Source organism: Eptesicus fuscus, chromosome 8, assembly GCF_027574615.1.
Source record: "Eptesicus fuscus isolate TK198812 chromosome 8, DD_ASM_mEF_20220401, whole genome shotgun sequence".
NCBI classification, from domain to species: Eukaryota; Metazoa; Chordata; class Mammalia; order Chiroptera; family Vespertilionidae; genus Eptesicus; species Eptesicus fuscus.
The window spans coordinates 71,837,033-71,855,573 of NC_072480.1; the positions used below are offsets into that span (position 1 = coordinate 71,837,033).

General features: G+C 36.5%; 1 protein-coding gene and 1 long non-coding RNA gene across 3 annotated transcripts in view; one reads left to right on the forward strand and one right to left on the reverse strand.

The window, feature by feature from the left end:
* The window catches only part of TNFSF13B (TNF superfamily member 13b), a 29,147-nt gene extending 11,664 nt beyond the window's left edge, over positions 1 to 17,483 (forward strand). Inside the window, exons 3-6 of one of the 2 annotated variants that reach the window (XM_008143944.3) lie at positions 956 to 1,012; positions 12,345 to 12,457; positions 12,545 to 12,695; positions 15,893 to 17,483. In XM_008143944.3, coding sequence (XP_008142166.2) covers positions 956 to 1,012; positions 12,345 to 12,457; positions 12,545 to 12,695; positions 15,893 to 16,005 — 434 coding nt within the window. In that variant the 3' untranslated portion in view covers positions 16,006 to 17,483. The remainder of the gene's footprint in view (positions 1 to 955; positions 1,013 to 12,344; positions 12,458 to 12,544; positions 12,696 to 15,892) is intronic. The other variant, XM_008143945.3, reaches the window with a different exon arrangement.
* LOC114232373 (uncharacterized) lies at positions 12,206 to 13,207 on the reverse strand. The gene is made up of 2 exons (XR_003618426.2): positions 13,133 to 13,207; positions 12,206 to 12,394 (listed from the first exon to the last, which is right to left on the reverse strand). It is a non-coding gene; the product is annotated as an uncharacterized LOC114232373 (long non-coding RNA).
* Positions 17,484 to 18,541: the final 1,058 nt, after the last annotated feature.

Sequence of the window (18,541 nt, forward strand, 5' to 3'; positions counted from 1 at the left end):
CCCGCTGGCCCAATCGTGGGCATAGCGGAGTGATGGTAATTTACATATTACCATTTTATTAGGTAGGATTATTATATCTGTTATTCTATGCTTTAAATATTATAAATTTTTCAGTTAATCAACTGAAGCAGAAATTCTTGTGTCAAGCTCTTAAAATCTATACATTGAGAAGCATGTTTTAAAGTATTCAATTCTGAGTAAAATACTTGCTAGATAATAAAAATATAAACTAATAGTTTCTTAATTTAAAATAGGCACACTTAGGTTTATATATTTCAAATATATTTACTGTTTTGATTTCTTTTCCTACAGTCTATTTATTTTGCTTTTACCTGATGGCTTTTGTTTTTATTTAACAGAATAGTTTTTTATTCCCTTGACTATTCTCTGCAATATTCTACTGTACATGTAATATGTGATATGCATTGATTATTCCCAGAAACTTTACTGATTAAGCAGTCTTAGGGAAATGCTTCCATTTTATTTTTAAAAGATGTTCTAGCTCTTCTCTTTTTGGTCCAAATATTTTAACAAAAGCCTGACTTTGGCTCCAGAGTGAAACAGATGTGATTTCCACCTCAGGTCCTGGGCAAGTTGTTTACACTCTACAAGACTTAGCTTTCAGCACATAATTTTTAGGATTTTTTTTGAGGTTGGATTTGTGTCTTCTCAATAAATGTTAGCAAAGATGATATACTTACTTTATTTCAACAGCATATAGAGTTTTTCTAAAACATGAATTTTAAAAGACAAATTATATTTCAAGTACAAGTTACAGTAAAAAACCATGGACAACTTTCATAAAGTAATTTTAGGAACAATATACAAGCTGTGTAGAAAGTATAATAGATTTGGTGTTACTGGAGAATGAGTTTGTAGCTTTATGTTCTAAGTCACCTTAGTTCCCTTACTATTTCTATTCAAGTAACTAAAATGATACATTTTTGCTTTTCAGTCATTCAAGACTGCTTGCAACTGATTGCAGACAGTGACATGCCTACTATACGAAAAGGTAATAAAATAGTCGCAGTAATTTTTCCACTTAGAATTCAGTATAGTCCAATTAGTTGTAAGTTTCAAGTCCAAAGACTGTATTCAAATTTCAGGTCAAATCAACTCTCTACTTCAAACTTCTTATAGTCAGATATAAAATAATAATAATAATTTATTCAAAATAATTAGGGAATAGATATATAAATATTTAAAAACAGAATTATCTTAGAGATACTAATACTTAGAAATTTTAAATAGCATATGATAAAACAAAATCAATATTACAGCAAATTCAATTTTTTATTATTTAGAAACTAGAGGCCCAGTGCACAAAAATTTGTGCACTCTGGGGGGGTCCCTCAGCCTGGTCTGCACCCTCTCGCAGTCAGGGACCTCTTGGGGGATGTCCACCTGCCAGCTTAGGGCCGCTCCCCAGGGGATCAGACCTAAGCTGACAGTCTGACATCCCTCTGGCAGCCCAGGAGCCCTTGGGAGATGTCTGACTGACAGCTTAGGCCTGGTTCTCCCCCTGCCCCCTCGGGGAGCGGGCCTAAGCTGCAGTTGGACATTCTTAGCACTGCCTAGGAGGTGGGAGAGGCTCCCACCTCTGCTCTCCCACCTCTGCTGCTGTGCTCACAGCCATCAGCCCGGCTTGTGGCTGAGCAGAGCACCCCCTGTGGGAGCGCACTGACCACCAGGGGGCAGCTCCGGCGTTGAACATCTGTCTGCTGGTGGTCAGTGCGCATCATAGCAACTGGTCATTTCCGGTCATTCTGCTATTAGGGTCAATTTGCATATTATCCTTTTATTATATAGGATGATTTTGGCTTTTATAATGCCACAAGATCATCACAAATATTAATTATCCTTTTATATTAGATTGTAGAAATCATAGTAGGATGAAGATAAAACCAAACATATCATAAACATCTTACACTAATTAGTTTATTAATAAATATATAATATGTATAAATAAGTAAACACAACATTCTGATGATGAACCTTCAATGTGAAATTATTGCTTTATATTTTACATATAACGGTTAAGAATATACAATGTTACAATTACTGTGTGGGCACTGGGAATTAAGAGTGACTAAAATACATGTGGTTCCTTCTTTCATAGAATTTACCTTCTGATGAAGGAAAAACAAAAAAAAAGAAATGAACAAGATATAAATGCTATTCATAAAATTAAATGCTATTGAGAAACATAAAGCCGTCAAGGGGCAAGGGAATGTTTGGGTTGTGACTCATAAAAGGGAGTTCAAAAGTGTCAGGAAATTAAGCTGGAGCCAGGCATGGGGAAACAAGTCCAGATAATGAATTTGGATTGGCCTTTGTCATGATTCCCAGGAGTGCTATCTTGCATGTGTATTTTTCTGTGTGACGTTAGTTATTTTAAACATAACACAAATATTAAACTATTTTGAAACTATATTATTATTAATGGCTCTGCATTTTCCAAAGGCCTATGTTTACAACTTTTAATACGCAGCAAACTGTTTCCTAAGAATTAAAATTAAGCCAGCAAAAGACACTAAGATCCAAAGATAAAATTTTTAAAAATATGACTTGGAAAAGATTTGTTTTGCACATTTATCCAAAAAAAAAAATGCTATAAACTACACAGAAAAATACAACTGCTACTCCATTGTGAGTATGAATTGCTCAGGGCTATGATTTTCTTAGTGTGGTGGCTGCTCTCCACCGATCCAGGGTGCACATCTGGGTGCTTTTGCCCTTTGGACCCATGGGCTGGCTTTGTGATGCCAGCAAGCATTGGACAGTATGTAAATGTAAGTATGCATGTACGTTTCAGTAACATTGCTCTACTGTGCCCCATAAATTTTGATACGTTGTTTCCATTTTTATTTGTCACAAGATATTTCTTCATTTACCTTTTGATGTAATGGATGATGCTCCAACCGACTGAGCCACCTGGCCAGGGATTTATTTACCTTTAGATTTGTTTTTTGAGCCACTGGTTGTTCAGGAATGTGTTGTTTAACAGCCATGCATTTGTGAATGTTCCAGTTTTCCTCCTGTTATTGATTTCTAGTTTCATACTGTTGTGGTTGGAAGAGATACCTAATATGATTTCAGTCTTTTCAAACTTTTGGGACTTCATTTGCACCCTAACATTTTATCCATCCTGGAGAATTTTCCTGTGTAGTTATAAAACTGTATTTTGGTACTGTATATCTGTTAAGTTTACTTAGTCTATGGTGTTGTTCAAGTATTCTATTTCTGTACTAATTTTCTTTTGGATGGTCTATCTATTTTTAAAATGGGGTATTGAATTGTATTCTTACTATGTTATTGTCTACTTCTTCTTTACGAGTATTTTCTTTACACATTTAGAGTCTCCAATGTGCGATATATATATCTGTTATACTCTCTTGATGATTATCATATAATGACTTTCTTTGTCTCTTTTGACAGTGTTTGACTATCCATTTGGTCTGATATAAGAATAGCCACTTCTCTCTTTTGTTTACTATTTACATAGAATATTGTTTTCTAACCCTTCAATTTAAGACTCTCTGTGTCCTTAAAGTTAAAGTGAGTCTCTTGTAGGCAGCACATGGTTGGATTTTTTTAACCCATTCAGCCACTCTCAACTTTAACTTCCCTCTCCCCCACACTTTATGTTATTGATGTGATAGTTTACATCGTTTTATATTGTGTAACTTTTAAATTACTGTAGTCATAGTTCTTTTTAATACTTTTGTCTTTTAACTTTTACGAGTGAAAGTGATTTACAACTCATTTCAGCCATTTATTTCAGGTTATTTACAGGAAACTTGTTTCCTTTCTTTGATTGTGTTGTGCTTTCTGGATTCTTCCTATTCCTTGTAGATTTGCTTTGTTATCTTTACATTTGAAGATAACAAAGTAACCTTTTTCAGTCTTTCTGGACTGATTTTGACTGGGAAACAGGTTTCTTGGTTAGTAGGGCTTGGTATTAGCCCACTCTAAGGCTAGGGACAAGACCCCCTTTGCTTCCTTTCTTCCCCACTGAAGGAAAAGCATCAGTTCTCTGCTTTTCTTCAATCATGCAAAAAATGTTGGCTTATAAGGGGATGTTCTCCCCTTTTCTTTATTTCTAACAGTATCAGGGACCAAGCTCTTTTGCTTTATCTGTGTTTGGTATGAGGCAAGATAGAAACCAGCTCCACAGAAGGCAGGCTCCCCATCCCTCCACAGGAGGAAATCATGGGCTGAGGCAGTCTTCTTGGTGCTGAGCTAAACCTGTTAAGGGGAGGCACTGGTGTGTGTACACTTTGTGCTCCTTTAGGATACTTCTACTTCTTAGCTGGATTCTGAATTTCTCTTCAAGGTATTTTGGTTCCAATAATATTGTTAAATCATTGTTTCTGAGGAGGGGTAATTTATAAGGCTTTCTACTTTGCCATGTCTTGCTGACATAATCCCTCATTCAGAACTTTAAATATGTAATCCTACTGCCTTTTGCCTACATAGTTTCAAGTGGGAAGTCAGCTGTTATTACTAGGCATTCCTTGTACTTGAGGAGTTGCTTCGCTCTTGCTGCTTTCATGATTCTATCCTGTCTTTGTCTTTGAACTGATTCATTTTAATATGTCTTGGTATGGATCTTTTTGAGTTTATCCTTCTTGGAAGTCATTGAGTTTCTTGGATGTATAGATTTATTCTTCTTCAGAGTTGGGAAGAGTTTGGCAATTATTTCTTCAAATATTCTTCGTGTGCTTTTCTCTTCTCCTTCTGGAACTCTCTTAATTCATATATTAGTGTGATTGATGGTGTCCTACAGGTCTCTTATGCTCTCTTTACTTCCTTTAATTCCTTTTTCTTTCTGCTTCTCAGACTGGATCATTTCAATTGTTCTGTCTTCCCTTTTGCTGATTCTGTCTTTTTTTTTTTTAATGTATGTTTATTGATTTCAGAGAGGAAGGGAGAGGGAGAGATTGAAACATCAATGATGAGAGAGAATCATTGATCGACTGCCTACTGCATGCTCCCTACTGGAATCTAGCCCACAACCCAGTCATGTGCCCTTGACCAGAACTGAACCCGGGACCCTTCAGTCTGCAGGCTGATGCTCTATCCACTGAGCCAAACCAGCTAGGGTGATTCTGTCTTTCGTGTGATCTATCTGTTGTGTAAACTCTCCAGTAACTTCCCTCCTCCCTCCCCCCCCCGCCCCCCCCCCCTCCCCCGCCGCCGCCCAGCTATTTCACTCTTTAGCTCCACAAGTTCTGTTTGGTTCCCTTTTCAAAATTAATTTTTACCTCTTTACTGATATGTCTATTTATTCAAACAAAATTCTCCTCGTTTTCTTCAGTTCCTTTTCCATGATTATCTTTAGCTTTTTAAGCATATTTAAAAGGTGTAAAGTTTTTTTTTTCTGTTAAGTTCAATGTCTGGGCTTCCTTGGGAATGGTTTCTGAAAATTTCTTTTTTTTTTTTCCTGTGAGTGATCCATAATTTTCTGTTTGTTTATGTTTTGTATTTTTCTTTGAAGATTGAACAATTTAAATATTATAATGTAGTAAATCTAGAAATTATGTTTTCCCATCCCACAGGTTTGCTGTTGATTGTTGTGGGCTGCAGTTGTCCATTGGTTTATTGATTTTTCAAAAATATTTTTGCAAAGACTATATTTCTTATTCTGTGTGGTCACTGAAGTCTTTTATTTATTTTTTGTTACCTCTGTGGTCAACCTGATTTTTTTCATAGAATATTATTTATTAGTGAAGACTAATTAGGGCATATATCAACATATAGTTTAATATTTTAATGTTGATTGAAAAGCACATTTTAAAAAGTTAGTATGATATGTACATTTTTTTGTTTGTGTTTTTTGTTAGTCCTTACCTGAGGATATTTTCCCCATTTCTTTTTAGAGAGTGGGAGGGATAGAGAAGGAGGGAGGGAAAGAGAGAGAGAGAAACATCAATGTGAGAGAGACATTACCAACCAGGGCCAGGGGTCAAACCTGCAACTGAGGTACATGCCCTTGACCAGACATCAAATCCACAACTCTTCAGTACATGGACCATTGCTCTAACCACTGATAAACACTGGCAGGGCAGATATGTATATTTAAAAAAAGTGAAACAATATATTTCTTTTAGATATATATAGAAGTATCTAAGTTAAAAAGCATGAAATTTGATTTTTTTTACTTAAAATAATAAAAGTTTTGCAATTTTTTTAACTTTTCAGTTACAGTTTACATTCAATATTATTCTATATTAATTTTAGATGTACAGCATAGTGGTTAGACAATCATGTGCTTTATAGAGTGGTCCCCGAATATTTCAAGAACCCACTTGGTACTATGCATAGTTAGCATTATTTTATTGACTATATTTCCTATGTAATTTAAATCTCTGTGACTATTCTGTAACTATCAATTTCTACCCCTTAATCCCTTTTCTGTTTTCACCCAGCCCTGCAACTCACTTCCCCTCTTTCAGCCATCAGTCCGTTCTCTATACCTGTGAGTCTGTTTTTATTTTGTTTGTTTATTTTGTTCATTAGATTCCACATATAAGTGAAATCATATGGTATTTTTCTTTCTCTGCCTGACTTATTTCACTTAGCATAATACCCTCTAGGTCTTGCAAAATTTCCTTCTTCTTTACTGCCAAATAGTATTCCATTGTGTATATGTATCCACATTTTTATCCGCTCATCTATTGATGGGCATCAGGGTTGCTTCCATATCTTGGCCATCCTACCTAATAATAGACAAATATGCAAATTGACCATACCTCCAACACACCCACAAAGCCACGCCCGCAAGCCATGCCCACCATCCAATCAGAGCGAGCATGCAAATTATCCCAAACCAAGATGGCTACAGCCACAGAGAGCAAGGTTTCCTAGGTAACAGAGGAAGCCAAGCTTTCCACCTGCCCTTGCCAGGCCTAAGCCTGCACTCAAGCTACAAAGTTTCAATTATAGAAGGTAAACAAATTCAAACAAATGGCAGCAGAATGGAGCTTGAGAGAGCAGGCCAGGGTTGCCGCCGGCAACAGGGGAAGCAAAGCTTACTGCACACCCTGGCCGGGCCCACCCGCTTAAGGCAACAAAGTTTCAATTATAACCTCAACACAAATGGCTGCCGGCCTCGGAGGGAGCCCCAGGCTTGGCTCCGCTCCAGGCTACAAAGTTTCAATTGTTGAAGGAAAATAAATTCCAGATACCAGGGCCTCTGCTTGGGTTGCCAGGGGGCGTGGCCAGCCTGCAAATCACCACAGGCCCCTCGCTCAGGCTGCCCCACGCCCCAAGGGAACCCCCACCTGACCCGGGACACCCTTCAGGGCAAACCAGCTGGCCCCCACCCCTGTACCAGGCCTCTATCCTATCTAATAAAAGAGTAATATACAGATTGATCATCACTGCAACACACAATATAGCTGCCCCCATGTGGTCAAAGATCCTGCCCCCATGTGGACACAAGATGGCCACCACAAGATGGCCAGCAGGAAAGGGCAGTGGGGAGGCACCCAGCCTGCAAGGGAGGGCAGTTGGAGGTGATCAACCCTGCAGGAGAGGGCAGTTAGGGGTGACCAGGCCGGCAGAGGAGGGAAGTTGGGAGCAAACAGGCTGGCAGCAGAGTGGTTAGGGGGTGATCAGGCTGGCAGGCAGAAGCGATTAGGGGCAATCAGGAAGGCAGGCAGGCAAGCAGTTGGGAGCCAGCAGTCCTGGATTGTGAGAGGGATGTCCGACTGTCCGTTTAGGCCCGATCGGGATCGGGCCTAAACGGGCAGTCGGACATCCCTCCAGGGGTCCCATATTGGAGAGGGTACAGGCTGGGCTGAGGGACAACCCCCCTCCGTGCACGAATTTCGTGCACCAGGCCTCTAGTTGTAAATAATGCTGCAATGAACATGGGGACGCATATATTCTTTCGAATTAGTATTTTGGGTTTCTTCAGAGATATATATATATATATATATATATATATATATATATATATATATATATATATATCTTCAGATATACTATGTCTTAATATATTCAGATATATTCAGATATAAGGCAGTTCCATTTTTGATCTTTTAAAGAACCTCCACACTGTTTTCCATAGTGGCTGCACCAATCTGCATTCCCATCAATAGTGCACTAGGGTTCCCTTTTCTCCACATTCTCATGAACACTGATGTTTGTTGATTTATTGATGACAGGTATGAGGTGGTATCTCATTTTGGTTTTGATGTGAATTTCTCTGATGATTAATGATTTTGAACAACTTTTCATTTATCTATTGGCCATCTGTATGTATTCTTTGGAAAAGGTCTGTTCATGTCTTCTGCCCAATTTTTCATTGGGTTGTTTGTTTTTCTGGTGTTAAGTTGTCTGAGTTCTTTATAAATTTTGGATATTAATCCCTTATCTTATGTATCATTAGTGAATATCTTCTCCCATTCAGTAGGCTGTCTTTTTGTTTTGTCGGTGGTTTTCCTTGCTGTGCAAAAACATTTTACTGTGTTGTGGTTTCATTTGTTTATTTATTTATTTTTGTTCCCTTACCCAAAGTAATATGTCAGAGATTTATTTTTTAAATCTCTAATCCTAATCCTGACAGAGATTCACTTAAATACCAGGAACAGCAACAATAATAAAAAATATTCCCCTTTTCTTAGTAGATTGGCTCTGAGCTGGGGCACTCCTTTAGCATTTAGTCCAGCTGCCAGCAACTCTGCCTTAGACTTCCCCTTCCACTTATGTAGAGACTAAAGATCAACTACAGGTGGCTTAGGATTTTTTTCAGGTCTTTTCTGAGCATGGATCTGGCTCTGGGCATGCACATTGCATTCTTTGGCATTTGGGATAGGGTGTGAAAGCCCTTATTCCTTTAAGTATCTTCCTCTTTCTCAGGCTTTTTGTCAGTCTGCTGACTATCCAATCTGCTGTCTCTTGCTCTAGGTAGCTACAGGTAGTATATGTCTTCAAAGCTTTTAATTGACAACAGCCTGAGGAGCTGCATCCATCTGAAGGAAGCCTCAAGATGGGTCAAAATGCATATCCTTAATATTTTCAGAATAAAGTTAAGTATTTCACTTCCTGGCACCAGCAAGGTGCCACCTGGGACTCAGGCCCCTATTTCCATGTTGTTGCCAAGCTGGAAGATGGTAAATGAGTAAGCAAAAAATACTATAATACTTTCTTACAGAAACTTAATGGCTTTTCCCTCCCTCTTCATTAATGCCCTTGGTACTATTAAGTTTTTTGCATACATACAGATTTTACATACGTATTTCATACATCCAAAAATGTTGATTTTATGAGTTTTTGTCAGCTTAGTTGCTGCTTCAGTAAAGACACTTATTATCTGAGCTTTCTACTCTGCCATTTTTCATGGCATCATTCTGACATCTAAAATTTTATTTTTAGACAATATCTGTTGATTGTCTATGATCAAATTAATATGATTCCTCTTTCTTTCTCTATCCTCCTGTTCACCATACCTTTTTTGGATAGCAGTATTATATTTCTTAATTTTTTATCTATTTACTATTAAAGTTTTATGTTATTATTACTTGATCTGTCAACTTTAATTTATATTCTTTAAACCCCAGCTGGTACAAATGAGACGATTGATAATTTCACTACCAATATTTTTCCTCTTCTACTTCTCCTAATTTGTTAATTATTTAATTTCTATATTGTCATGACATTAAACTATTTTACCCCTTTTTGTCAAACAGTTCTCTTTATGTGTTTTTGTCTTTGTTTTACAAATTAATATATTCAATACTTATTGCAAATCCTTTTGCTGTGGTCTCCTCATTCATGTCTTATTTACTGAATGTAATTCTCTTCTAGTTTACTCAAAATGAGCTCATGAGAACAATGGTCACTAAGTATTTGCATTGATAAAGCTGTTTCTTTTTTCGTTTTTATACTTTTAGGACAGATGGCTAGATATAATATTCTCAGTTTACCCTTTCTTTACTTGAGTGTCTTGTAGAAATTTCTGAACTGTATTTTGTACTTTGAAGAAAACTATAGTAAGAGAAATTTTTGTTCTCATAAGTAGTTTGACTTTCCTGTCTGGTTATACAAAGAATTATTTACTTACCTTAAAAATGTAATACTTATTTTAATATATATCACAGAATTGCCTATTGTGTAGATAGAGTAAGTATTCACATCCTAATCCCCAAAACTTGTGAGTATATTCCTTGTAGGTCAAAGGGAACTTTGCAAGTGTGATTAAGAAAAGGAATTAGGAGAGATTAGTCTGGTTTGTTGGCATAGGCCCAGTGTAAATACAAAGATCCTTTTAAAAGAGGGATTAGCAGGGTCAGAATCCAGAGAAAGCAATGTGGTAATAAAAGCAGAATGAGGTACTTGCTGCCTGGGAAGATGGAAGAGGCCATGAGCCAAGGAACACAGGCAGACTGCAGAGCTGGAAAGGCAAGGATGTGTTTTCCAAAATCCTGGAAAAAAACACCACAGACTTGCCAACACCTTGATTTTGCCCAGTGAGACTTCTGATGTTTAGAATTGTGAGATAATAAATGTGTGTTGTTGTAAGTCAGTATATTTGTGATAATTTGGTACAGCAGCAATAATAAACTAATAAAACTATTTGGAACCAATTTTTTCTGGCACATGATGTTCCCTCTCAGTCTGTAGTAGCTCTAGTCTAGATGGTTCCCCTGTTTGACTTTTCCTTTTTTTTTTTTTGTCAAAATTCCAAGGTTCCAATTAAATGTATGCTGATAATTCCTGCCTCTTTTCTATATTCTATTGTACATTTTTATTAATCTTTTTTTATTTCCATCTTGTTTTGTTTCATGCAAAACCTTTCTTTCCCTTCAGAAACTTCTTTTTCCTTCATTTAAATGAGCTTTGCCCCCCTCCTAATTTCCCAAGTGTTTTAGCTGACATTGAAATTTCCTGGGTTGTTTGTCTGTAAGAGATGTCTGTATGTAAATGAGGGGTTGTTCACCTTTAGGGAGCTGATTTTTGTTGGCTCTTTGTGAGGTTTGCACTCCCAGCCCCTCTCACCATTTTTTATTCTTCTTCTCTTTACTTTTACACTCATCCCTCAGTGTGATCTCATTTGCTTTTGGCATTGCTTGCAGTTATTTTGTAGAACACAGATCTGTTTCTTTCATATGATTTACAGGAGGTAAAGAAGGAGATATGTATTTTCATACTCATGTTGATAGTGGAAGTCTCTTATTTATTTTATTCCAATATAATTCATAAAAGCAGTGATGAAATTTACTTTAAATCACAGTACTTAGTCTAACTAGCATGCTAAAACTCTAAGTTTTAAGATGTGGAAACACGTTATAATATTTATGCTTAAGTGTATATTCTAGCTTTTCATTTACTGTTTAGTCTGTTTTCTTTAAGGATTTGATATTTATTCAACAGCACATATTTACTGAGTGCATACTATGTGCTAAGCTTTATTCTTAACATTTGGGTTTACAGCTATTGACCATAGCACAACCATAGCCTTGGCCTTATGGAGTAGAATCCATGTGTGTATGTGAGCATGAATGTGGATGTATATGCATGTGTGTGCAGTGGGGAGAAATACAGACAGTACATAAAAACAAGTAAACATGTACTCTCTTTAATAGGAATATTTTCAGAAAGTTGTAATGGAAAAAATAAAATGCAGTAAGCATTGCTCAGAGTCACTTAAAATGGAGTAGGGAGGCCACTGAGTAGGTGGGGCCCATGCACATCCGGTGTCTCAGTTCTTAGAACTGTTGTTAAGTTGCTGACCTGTTGCTAAACTCAACTCAAAGTCGAGCAACAAACATTCTGGATCCATGATTGCTGCATGGACATCTACGGACTTTACTTCCTCTTCATCATGGTGACGAGACCATCTGCATTCTTCACCTTGAAAGGAACCAATCCATTTACACAGCGGATCTAACATTATTTCAGTGAAAAGAGGGGTTTGCTTTCTCCCGATAACCTTTGCTAAATGCTCACAAACTCACTGCGTCTGCTCCGGGAACGGAAGGAAAACTGAGAACTATCTATCTTAGTGTGTTATTCGGAGACACTTTGTACACCCTTTGCCTCAACCTTTCCCATCCAGCCTTTATCAGGTAAATTGCTGGAATTCAGAAGAATGAGAGAAAAACCAGACATTACAAATGAAGGGTTTGGTCTCAAGTTCCTATATCTGGTAGTTGACTGGGTTAATATGTAAATAACAGCGGAGAAACCAGTGGAGTACTGTGATTTTTCTTCTTCTTCTTTTTTTATTAAGATAAAATTATCCTCTATGTCTCAGACTTAGTTTAGTAATTAGGCAGAGATGAAAAACTGTTTTTCTCAGTTTCCTGTCTTAAAAATTGTTCTCTTCATTGTAGGAGATTACACGTTTGTTCCCTGGCTTCTCAGCTTTAAAAGAGGAAGAGCACTAGAAGAAAGAGAAAATAAAATATTAGTTAAAGAAACCGGTTACTTTTTTATATATGGTCAGGTAGGTTCCACCCTCATTCCGCTGTTGCTGTGCAATGCCTCCCATTTTGTGCTCTCCTCTGACAAAGCTCTTTGGTTTGTTTCTCAGGTTTTATACACCGATAGCACGTTTGCCATGGGACACCTAATACAGAGGAAAAAAGTCCATGTCTTTGGGGACGAATTGAGCCTGGTGACTTTGTTCAGATGTATTCAAAACATGCCTGAAACACTACCCAATAATTCCTGTTATTCAGCTGGTAAATAATAGTTCTCTGTAAATAGACAGAAAGATATTCCTTGATATACTGTGTGGTTTTGATTATCTTGAGTGATAAGCTGGTCTGTTTTAATTGAGGCAGATAAAATCATTACTAATAGTTTTATCATTTTTATACACATAATAATTTCATATACATATAAAAAGGGCAGTAACTTCATAGCAACCAACACTGAGAACCATTCTAAGCTGTATTTTCTTCACCCTGTAATTACAACAGTGATAATAATCTATAATAATAAAAGTGTAATATGCTAATTAGACCGGACGACCTTCCAGACGAAGTGGGGGTTGTGAGGGAAGTCTGGGTCCTCGGTGCCAGAGGGAAGCCGGTGCTGGCAGCCGGGGGAAGAAAGGCCTACTCTTGCACGAATTTCGTGCATCGGGCCTCTAGTAGAAGAATAAGAGAATGATTACCATGTGCCAGGCATGCTGGTCTGCACTTTACAGTTGTTCACTTAACCCTCCTGTTTCAGGGAGATGGAATCTAAGACCCACATTGTCTTAGGTTGCACAGCGACCAAGTTCCAGAACTTGGTTTAAACCAGCCAGGTTGATTCCAGAGTGTGAGCTGCCAGAAACTCGTCTTTACTTGCTATGGAACACATCCCCCCTTGGCTGATGTGAGCATCAGGTCAAGTTGCCCAGTGGCTTCTCTCACTTTCATACAGGTGACAGACATCTGGTGTAATAGATCCCAGACAGGTGACTTGGGGATGTGAAAGCAGGGCAGTGAGCCTGCATTTCAAACTCAGGGGCAGTAAAGATACGGAGAGAAAAGAGAAAGGGTAGGCTTTGTTCACTTCAGGTCTGTTTGGGCTGTATTGACAACGTGGCCTTTATTTTGTTTGGGGGGTAATTTTAAATGAATCAAGGCTGGTATTAGAAAAAAAGAATATTTGCCTTAACTCATTCATTCCTCTCTGGTGAGTTTGACAAATCCATTTGGAACCCTGAGGAATGTCTTCAGTTGCCGTTGCCATGCACAGCAGTAGGAAACACAGGGTTGGAGACTGGCTGCTCCACTTGAAGTGGCATATTTCAAAGGCCTTTACTAATAAATGCACAATGAATCAGCAAGAAAGGGAAACAGCATGTGATAATAGGGATGATGTCACTCTGGGTCTGCAGCCATAAACAGCTTTAACAGGGCGATGAGGAAATTTGTTACATTGGAAACCCCTAATTTTCATTAAAAGAAAAAGAAAAAAAGAAGCTTCCCTGCACCCAGCAGTGACTAGTATTTTGGTGTTGCAAAATTCTATTAAATGAGGCTATGCCAACCTGCTATTTATTTATATCCCTTAGTAGTTACAGCAAACTTTCAGATTTTCTAATAAGCTGCTGATCACATATTTACTTTCTTGACAGATTTCCTAGGTGCCTTACTTTTTAAGAATACATAACTCGATCCTGAAGATATCTCTCCATGCTAATAGCTTAGTATTAAATAAAACCATTCTGTAGGAAAATTCAGGTTTGTAATATTTATCTGTTCTAGGGCACCTGTGTTCAAAACCATTAAAAACTGTACATAACTGTGTAAATGTCCAAAGTGCTTCCATAGTAACATGGAGTTTATATTATTCTCTCTACTTTAGAAAACTTTTGACAATTTGCTACAGAAAAATAAAAAACAAAACATGTTTTAGTGGGGGAGGGTCATTCCCATTTTATTTAAGAGTTAATATTACTTAATGCTTTGGGATCTATAGCCTTTGTCAAAATATTAGATTATCTTTAATCTCTATGATAATGACTAATCTCTTCAACAAAAAATTCCAGTCTTTTAAAAACTATTTAGTCATTAAATGCTTTGCCAGTCCTAGAAAATATACACATTACCCTTAACAGTACCTAAAACTGTTTTTTTGTTTGTTGTCTGTCTTGGTCCATTAAAAAGCACAAAATCTTTGGAGACAAAAAAACAAAAAAATTTGTCACACATATTATGTGTGTCTAGAAAGGTGTCTGGTACATCATAAGTGTTCAGTATATAAACACCAATTAACTGTTGCCCAAAGAAATTGGATACTTTGGGCTCCATAATAGATGTTAACACAGATGTGTTCATGTGAGTACATTTTCACTGTATGTTAATAAAATGATGCAATTACTTTTTAAAATGTTAATTGAAAGTGTTGACAATTCAGATACGATTTTGTTTGTTAGTTTCTTTGTTTCTTCTCCTCTTGCTCTCCTCTTTCTTTCCTTTCATATAGGTATTTTTAAATGTATTTTTGTTGATTTCAGAGAGGAAGAGAGAGATAGAAACATCAATGATGAGAGGGAATCATTGATTGACTGCCTCCTACTGAGGGTTGAGCCCACAACCTGGGTTTGTGCCCTTGACCAGAATAGAACCCAGGACCCTTCAGTCTGCAGGCTGACGCTCTATCCACTGAGCCAAGCCAGCTAGGGCCATACAGATATTTTTTAATGGGGTCAGAAATTACCTGAAATACTGAGTGTAGTTCCTGAATTGTGTTTTATATTCCTGAATCACAAAATATGTCATTGTAATTAGGCACATACAGATTTATTGGTTAGTTTTAAGAGGGTAATTATTTTGTTGTTTTTGGTTATAAAGACAGATACGGTTATTAAAGGAAACATAAAAAATAAAGGGCTATAAAAGTAATCCAAATTACTCCTTATCCCATAATCTTGCCTCTAGAGAAAAACTATGTAATAGATGTGCTTTGCTAATGAATAGTATTTTGTTTTATACTTTTAATGATCTATTTATTTTATATGTACATTTAAAAGTAAATATAGTTGTGTATTTTTATTTACAATTATTATAAAAAGTTTATCATTTCAATAAAATGAAGCAAAACCATTTTTAACTATATAATATTCCATCAATAGATGTGCTATGATTTACTTAACATTTTTTTTCTTAAACTTTAACATTTGGTTCCTGTTTAGATTCTCCATTTTATAAGCAGTAAGTGGTAAATACATTTACATCTGCTGGAACTCCTTCTGTTCATTTCTTTTAACTTTCTTTAGGCTGGTAGAATAGTAACTGGTTTAGAAGTCCATTGTTGTAATTTGAAGTGTAAATGCCTACATTAACCTTTTTCCAAAACAAAATTGTTTTATTTGAGCTTTCTTTTCTTTTCTTTCCCATTGGACAACCACTTAAAGTTCTTGTAAACCATTCTTTTCCAGGCATTGCAAAGCTGGAAGAAGGAGATGAACTTCTACTTGCAATACCACGTGGAGATGCTAAAATATCACAGGATGGTGATGGCACTTTTTTTGGTGCATTGAAACTTCTGTGACCTACTTACACCTTGTTTGTGGCTAATTTCCTCCCTTTCTATGTATCTCTAAGGAGAAAGCACTTAACTGGAAATACCAAGAGGAAAAAAAAGTAGTTACCATAGCCTTTTCTGTGAGCTATTTGTTTTGGTTTGCTGAAACTAGACCGGACAGGAAACTTAACAGACAACCACAGCCAAAGGGTGTCATGTGAATTACAAGAAGTAGAGCTCATTTAAGGAAAGATAGAATTAGAAAGACTTTTTCACTATAATGCCATGTCAAACAATTTAGTCATAGCTCTTGTCTTAGAGGAAGCTCAGGGTTCGAAAGGGCCGTAGTGATTTGTTAAAAAATGGTATTCAATTTTTTACTATGAAACAAGTGCCCATTTCCATAGGACAGTAAGACATTTGGGGGAAATCTCAGAATTCATCCTCTATTTTTATGTAAAATACACTCCTCTCCTTTTCAGTTAACCTTGGAGAAAGTAAAAAGAAAAAATATATAGAAATTTTGCATTTCCTACATGTAAAAGTAATTAAAGCCTAAATTTAAACATCATATTAAACAAGTGAAGATATAGTACTATTTAAGTCTTTTTTGGTTTATTTCAAGTTTGCAATTTTTCTCTCTCATATTATATATTACCCAATGGAATACTCCCCAACAGGTTTCATAGAAGGGGAATTACACTCATGTGTCTGCTTTTATGTGTGTTGTTTGTAGCTAATATTCAGAAACTTAATGTAGGGTAATTTTAATTCATTCATATAATCGTTAATTGAAAAAATAACTATAATTGTTCTTATATAAAAACAAAATCTTCACTAGAAACTGATGAATACATTTGTAATAATGAAATATAAATTTACTTTATTTCCTATTCTGTTTTAAACCACTGCTATTGTCGTTCACATGTCCCAGCCTTTAAAAACAGTCATGTTATTAGCTTTACTGAAGGTGAGGTTTAATTCAACTTCTTGGCATCCTGAAGTATGCTGTGTGCTATATGCTGTTTATAAAGTTACCATATGCCGGAAGATATCACCTGATTTTCATTTTATAAAGAACCACATTTGAGAAAGCTATAATACTTAGTTATTATATCTATTTCCCCTTAGTTTTGCTTGCTGTTGTTTTTTAAATGTCATCAGTTTAAAGAGCTTTCACTTCATTAAACAGTTTCTTTCATTAGTTTAATCAGTAGCTGGAAGAATAGACCCTGGTCAGCACTAAATTTCCCCCAGTCTGTATGAAAACAATTTTAAAGATATAATTTTCAAAACAAAAGAAATGATTTGTATTTTTGTATATAAACTTAAACTTTGTTTAAATATAATTTTGACTTTTTGGTTAAAACAAAATCTATTTTGCCATTATTTTGTTTTACAATATAATAATTAAAAGGAAGGGATAGGTAGGGTAGGAGTTTTGATACCAGGAGGAGGTGAGGAATTTTCTTAGTGTTGCTGCTACTTTGGATTGCCAAATAAAAACGTTCCGAGTCTTTTGCCTCGTTTTTTGATTGAGTTTGTCTAACACCACTCCTCTTTTAGTTTCTTTCCATATGACTACTAAATGCCATTTTTAAAATTAGGTACATACTTGTAAAACATTATAAAGTAACGTGTTAGGGCATGACAATAAAGTATTTGAAATCATAAATATTTTACATATTTCAAAAAGGATTTGTAGCCCTAGCCAGTTTGGCTCAGTGGATAGAGCGTCGGCCTGTGGACTGAAGGGTCCAGGTTAGATTCTGGCCAAGGGCACGTACCTTGATTGCGGGCACATCCCCAGTAGGAGGTGTGCAGGAGGCAGCTGATCAATGTTTCTCTCTCATCGATGTTTATAACTCTCTATCCCTCTCCCTTCCTCTCTGTAAAAAATCAATAAAATATATTTAGATAAAAAAAAGGATTTGTATCCATTAGTATTATATAAAGAAAGGATATAAATTACATATTTCTTCAAGAATAAGCTTGAAAAGATAATCCTGCATTATAATAAGTTTGCACACTAAGCTATTAAAATCTGCAGCTTGCACCATTATTCTTTATAAATGATCAAGCATATTTTGTCCACAGGTGTAGAATTCAGCCACATAAAATATTCTTAAATCTTATTTTACTTTCGGTTTAAACCATTGTTAAAATATGAACCCTATCTTCCTCATATGTGAAATGTGAGGAATATTAGACTTTGGTTGAGTGAAAGCTCATTTAGATATCAGGAAAGAGAATTAAGATCAGGTGTGTTTGGGGCTCCCACCGCAGCAGCAGTTGCTGGAGTTCCCACTGCTCTACCCTTCCCCCAACTTATTTTAGGGGGAAAAAAAAAAGATGTGATACTAGGATTACCTACAACAGAACATTTCTAAGGTTTAAGTGTATGGATCTAGTCCAGGCACTCATGTCTAAAATCTGAAATCAGGAGTTGTGATGATGAATAACTACTTAAGGGTATTAAATTATTCCCTTGTGTGGGAACTAAGCAGGTTAGCACAGCACCCAGAGGGAAATAATGTGCAGCCCTCAGTGGCCTCTGGAGAAA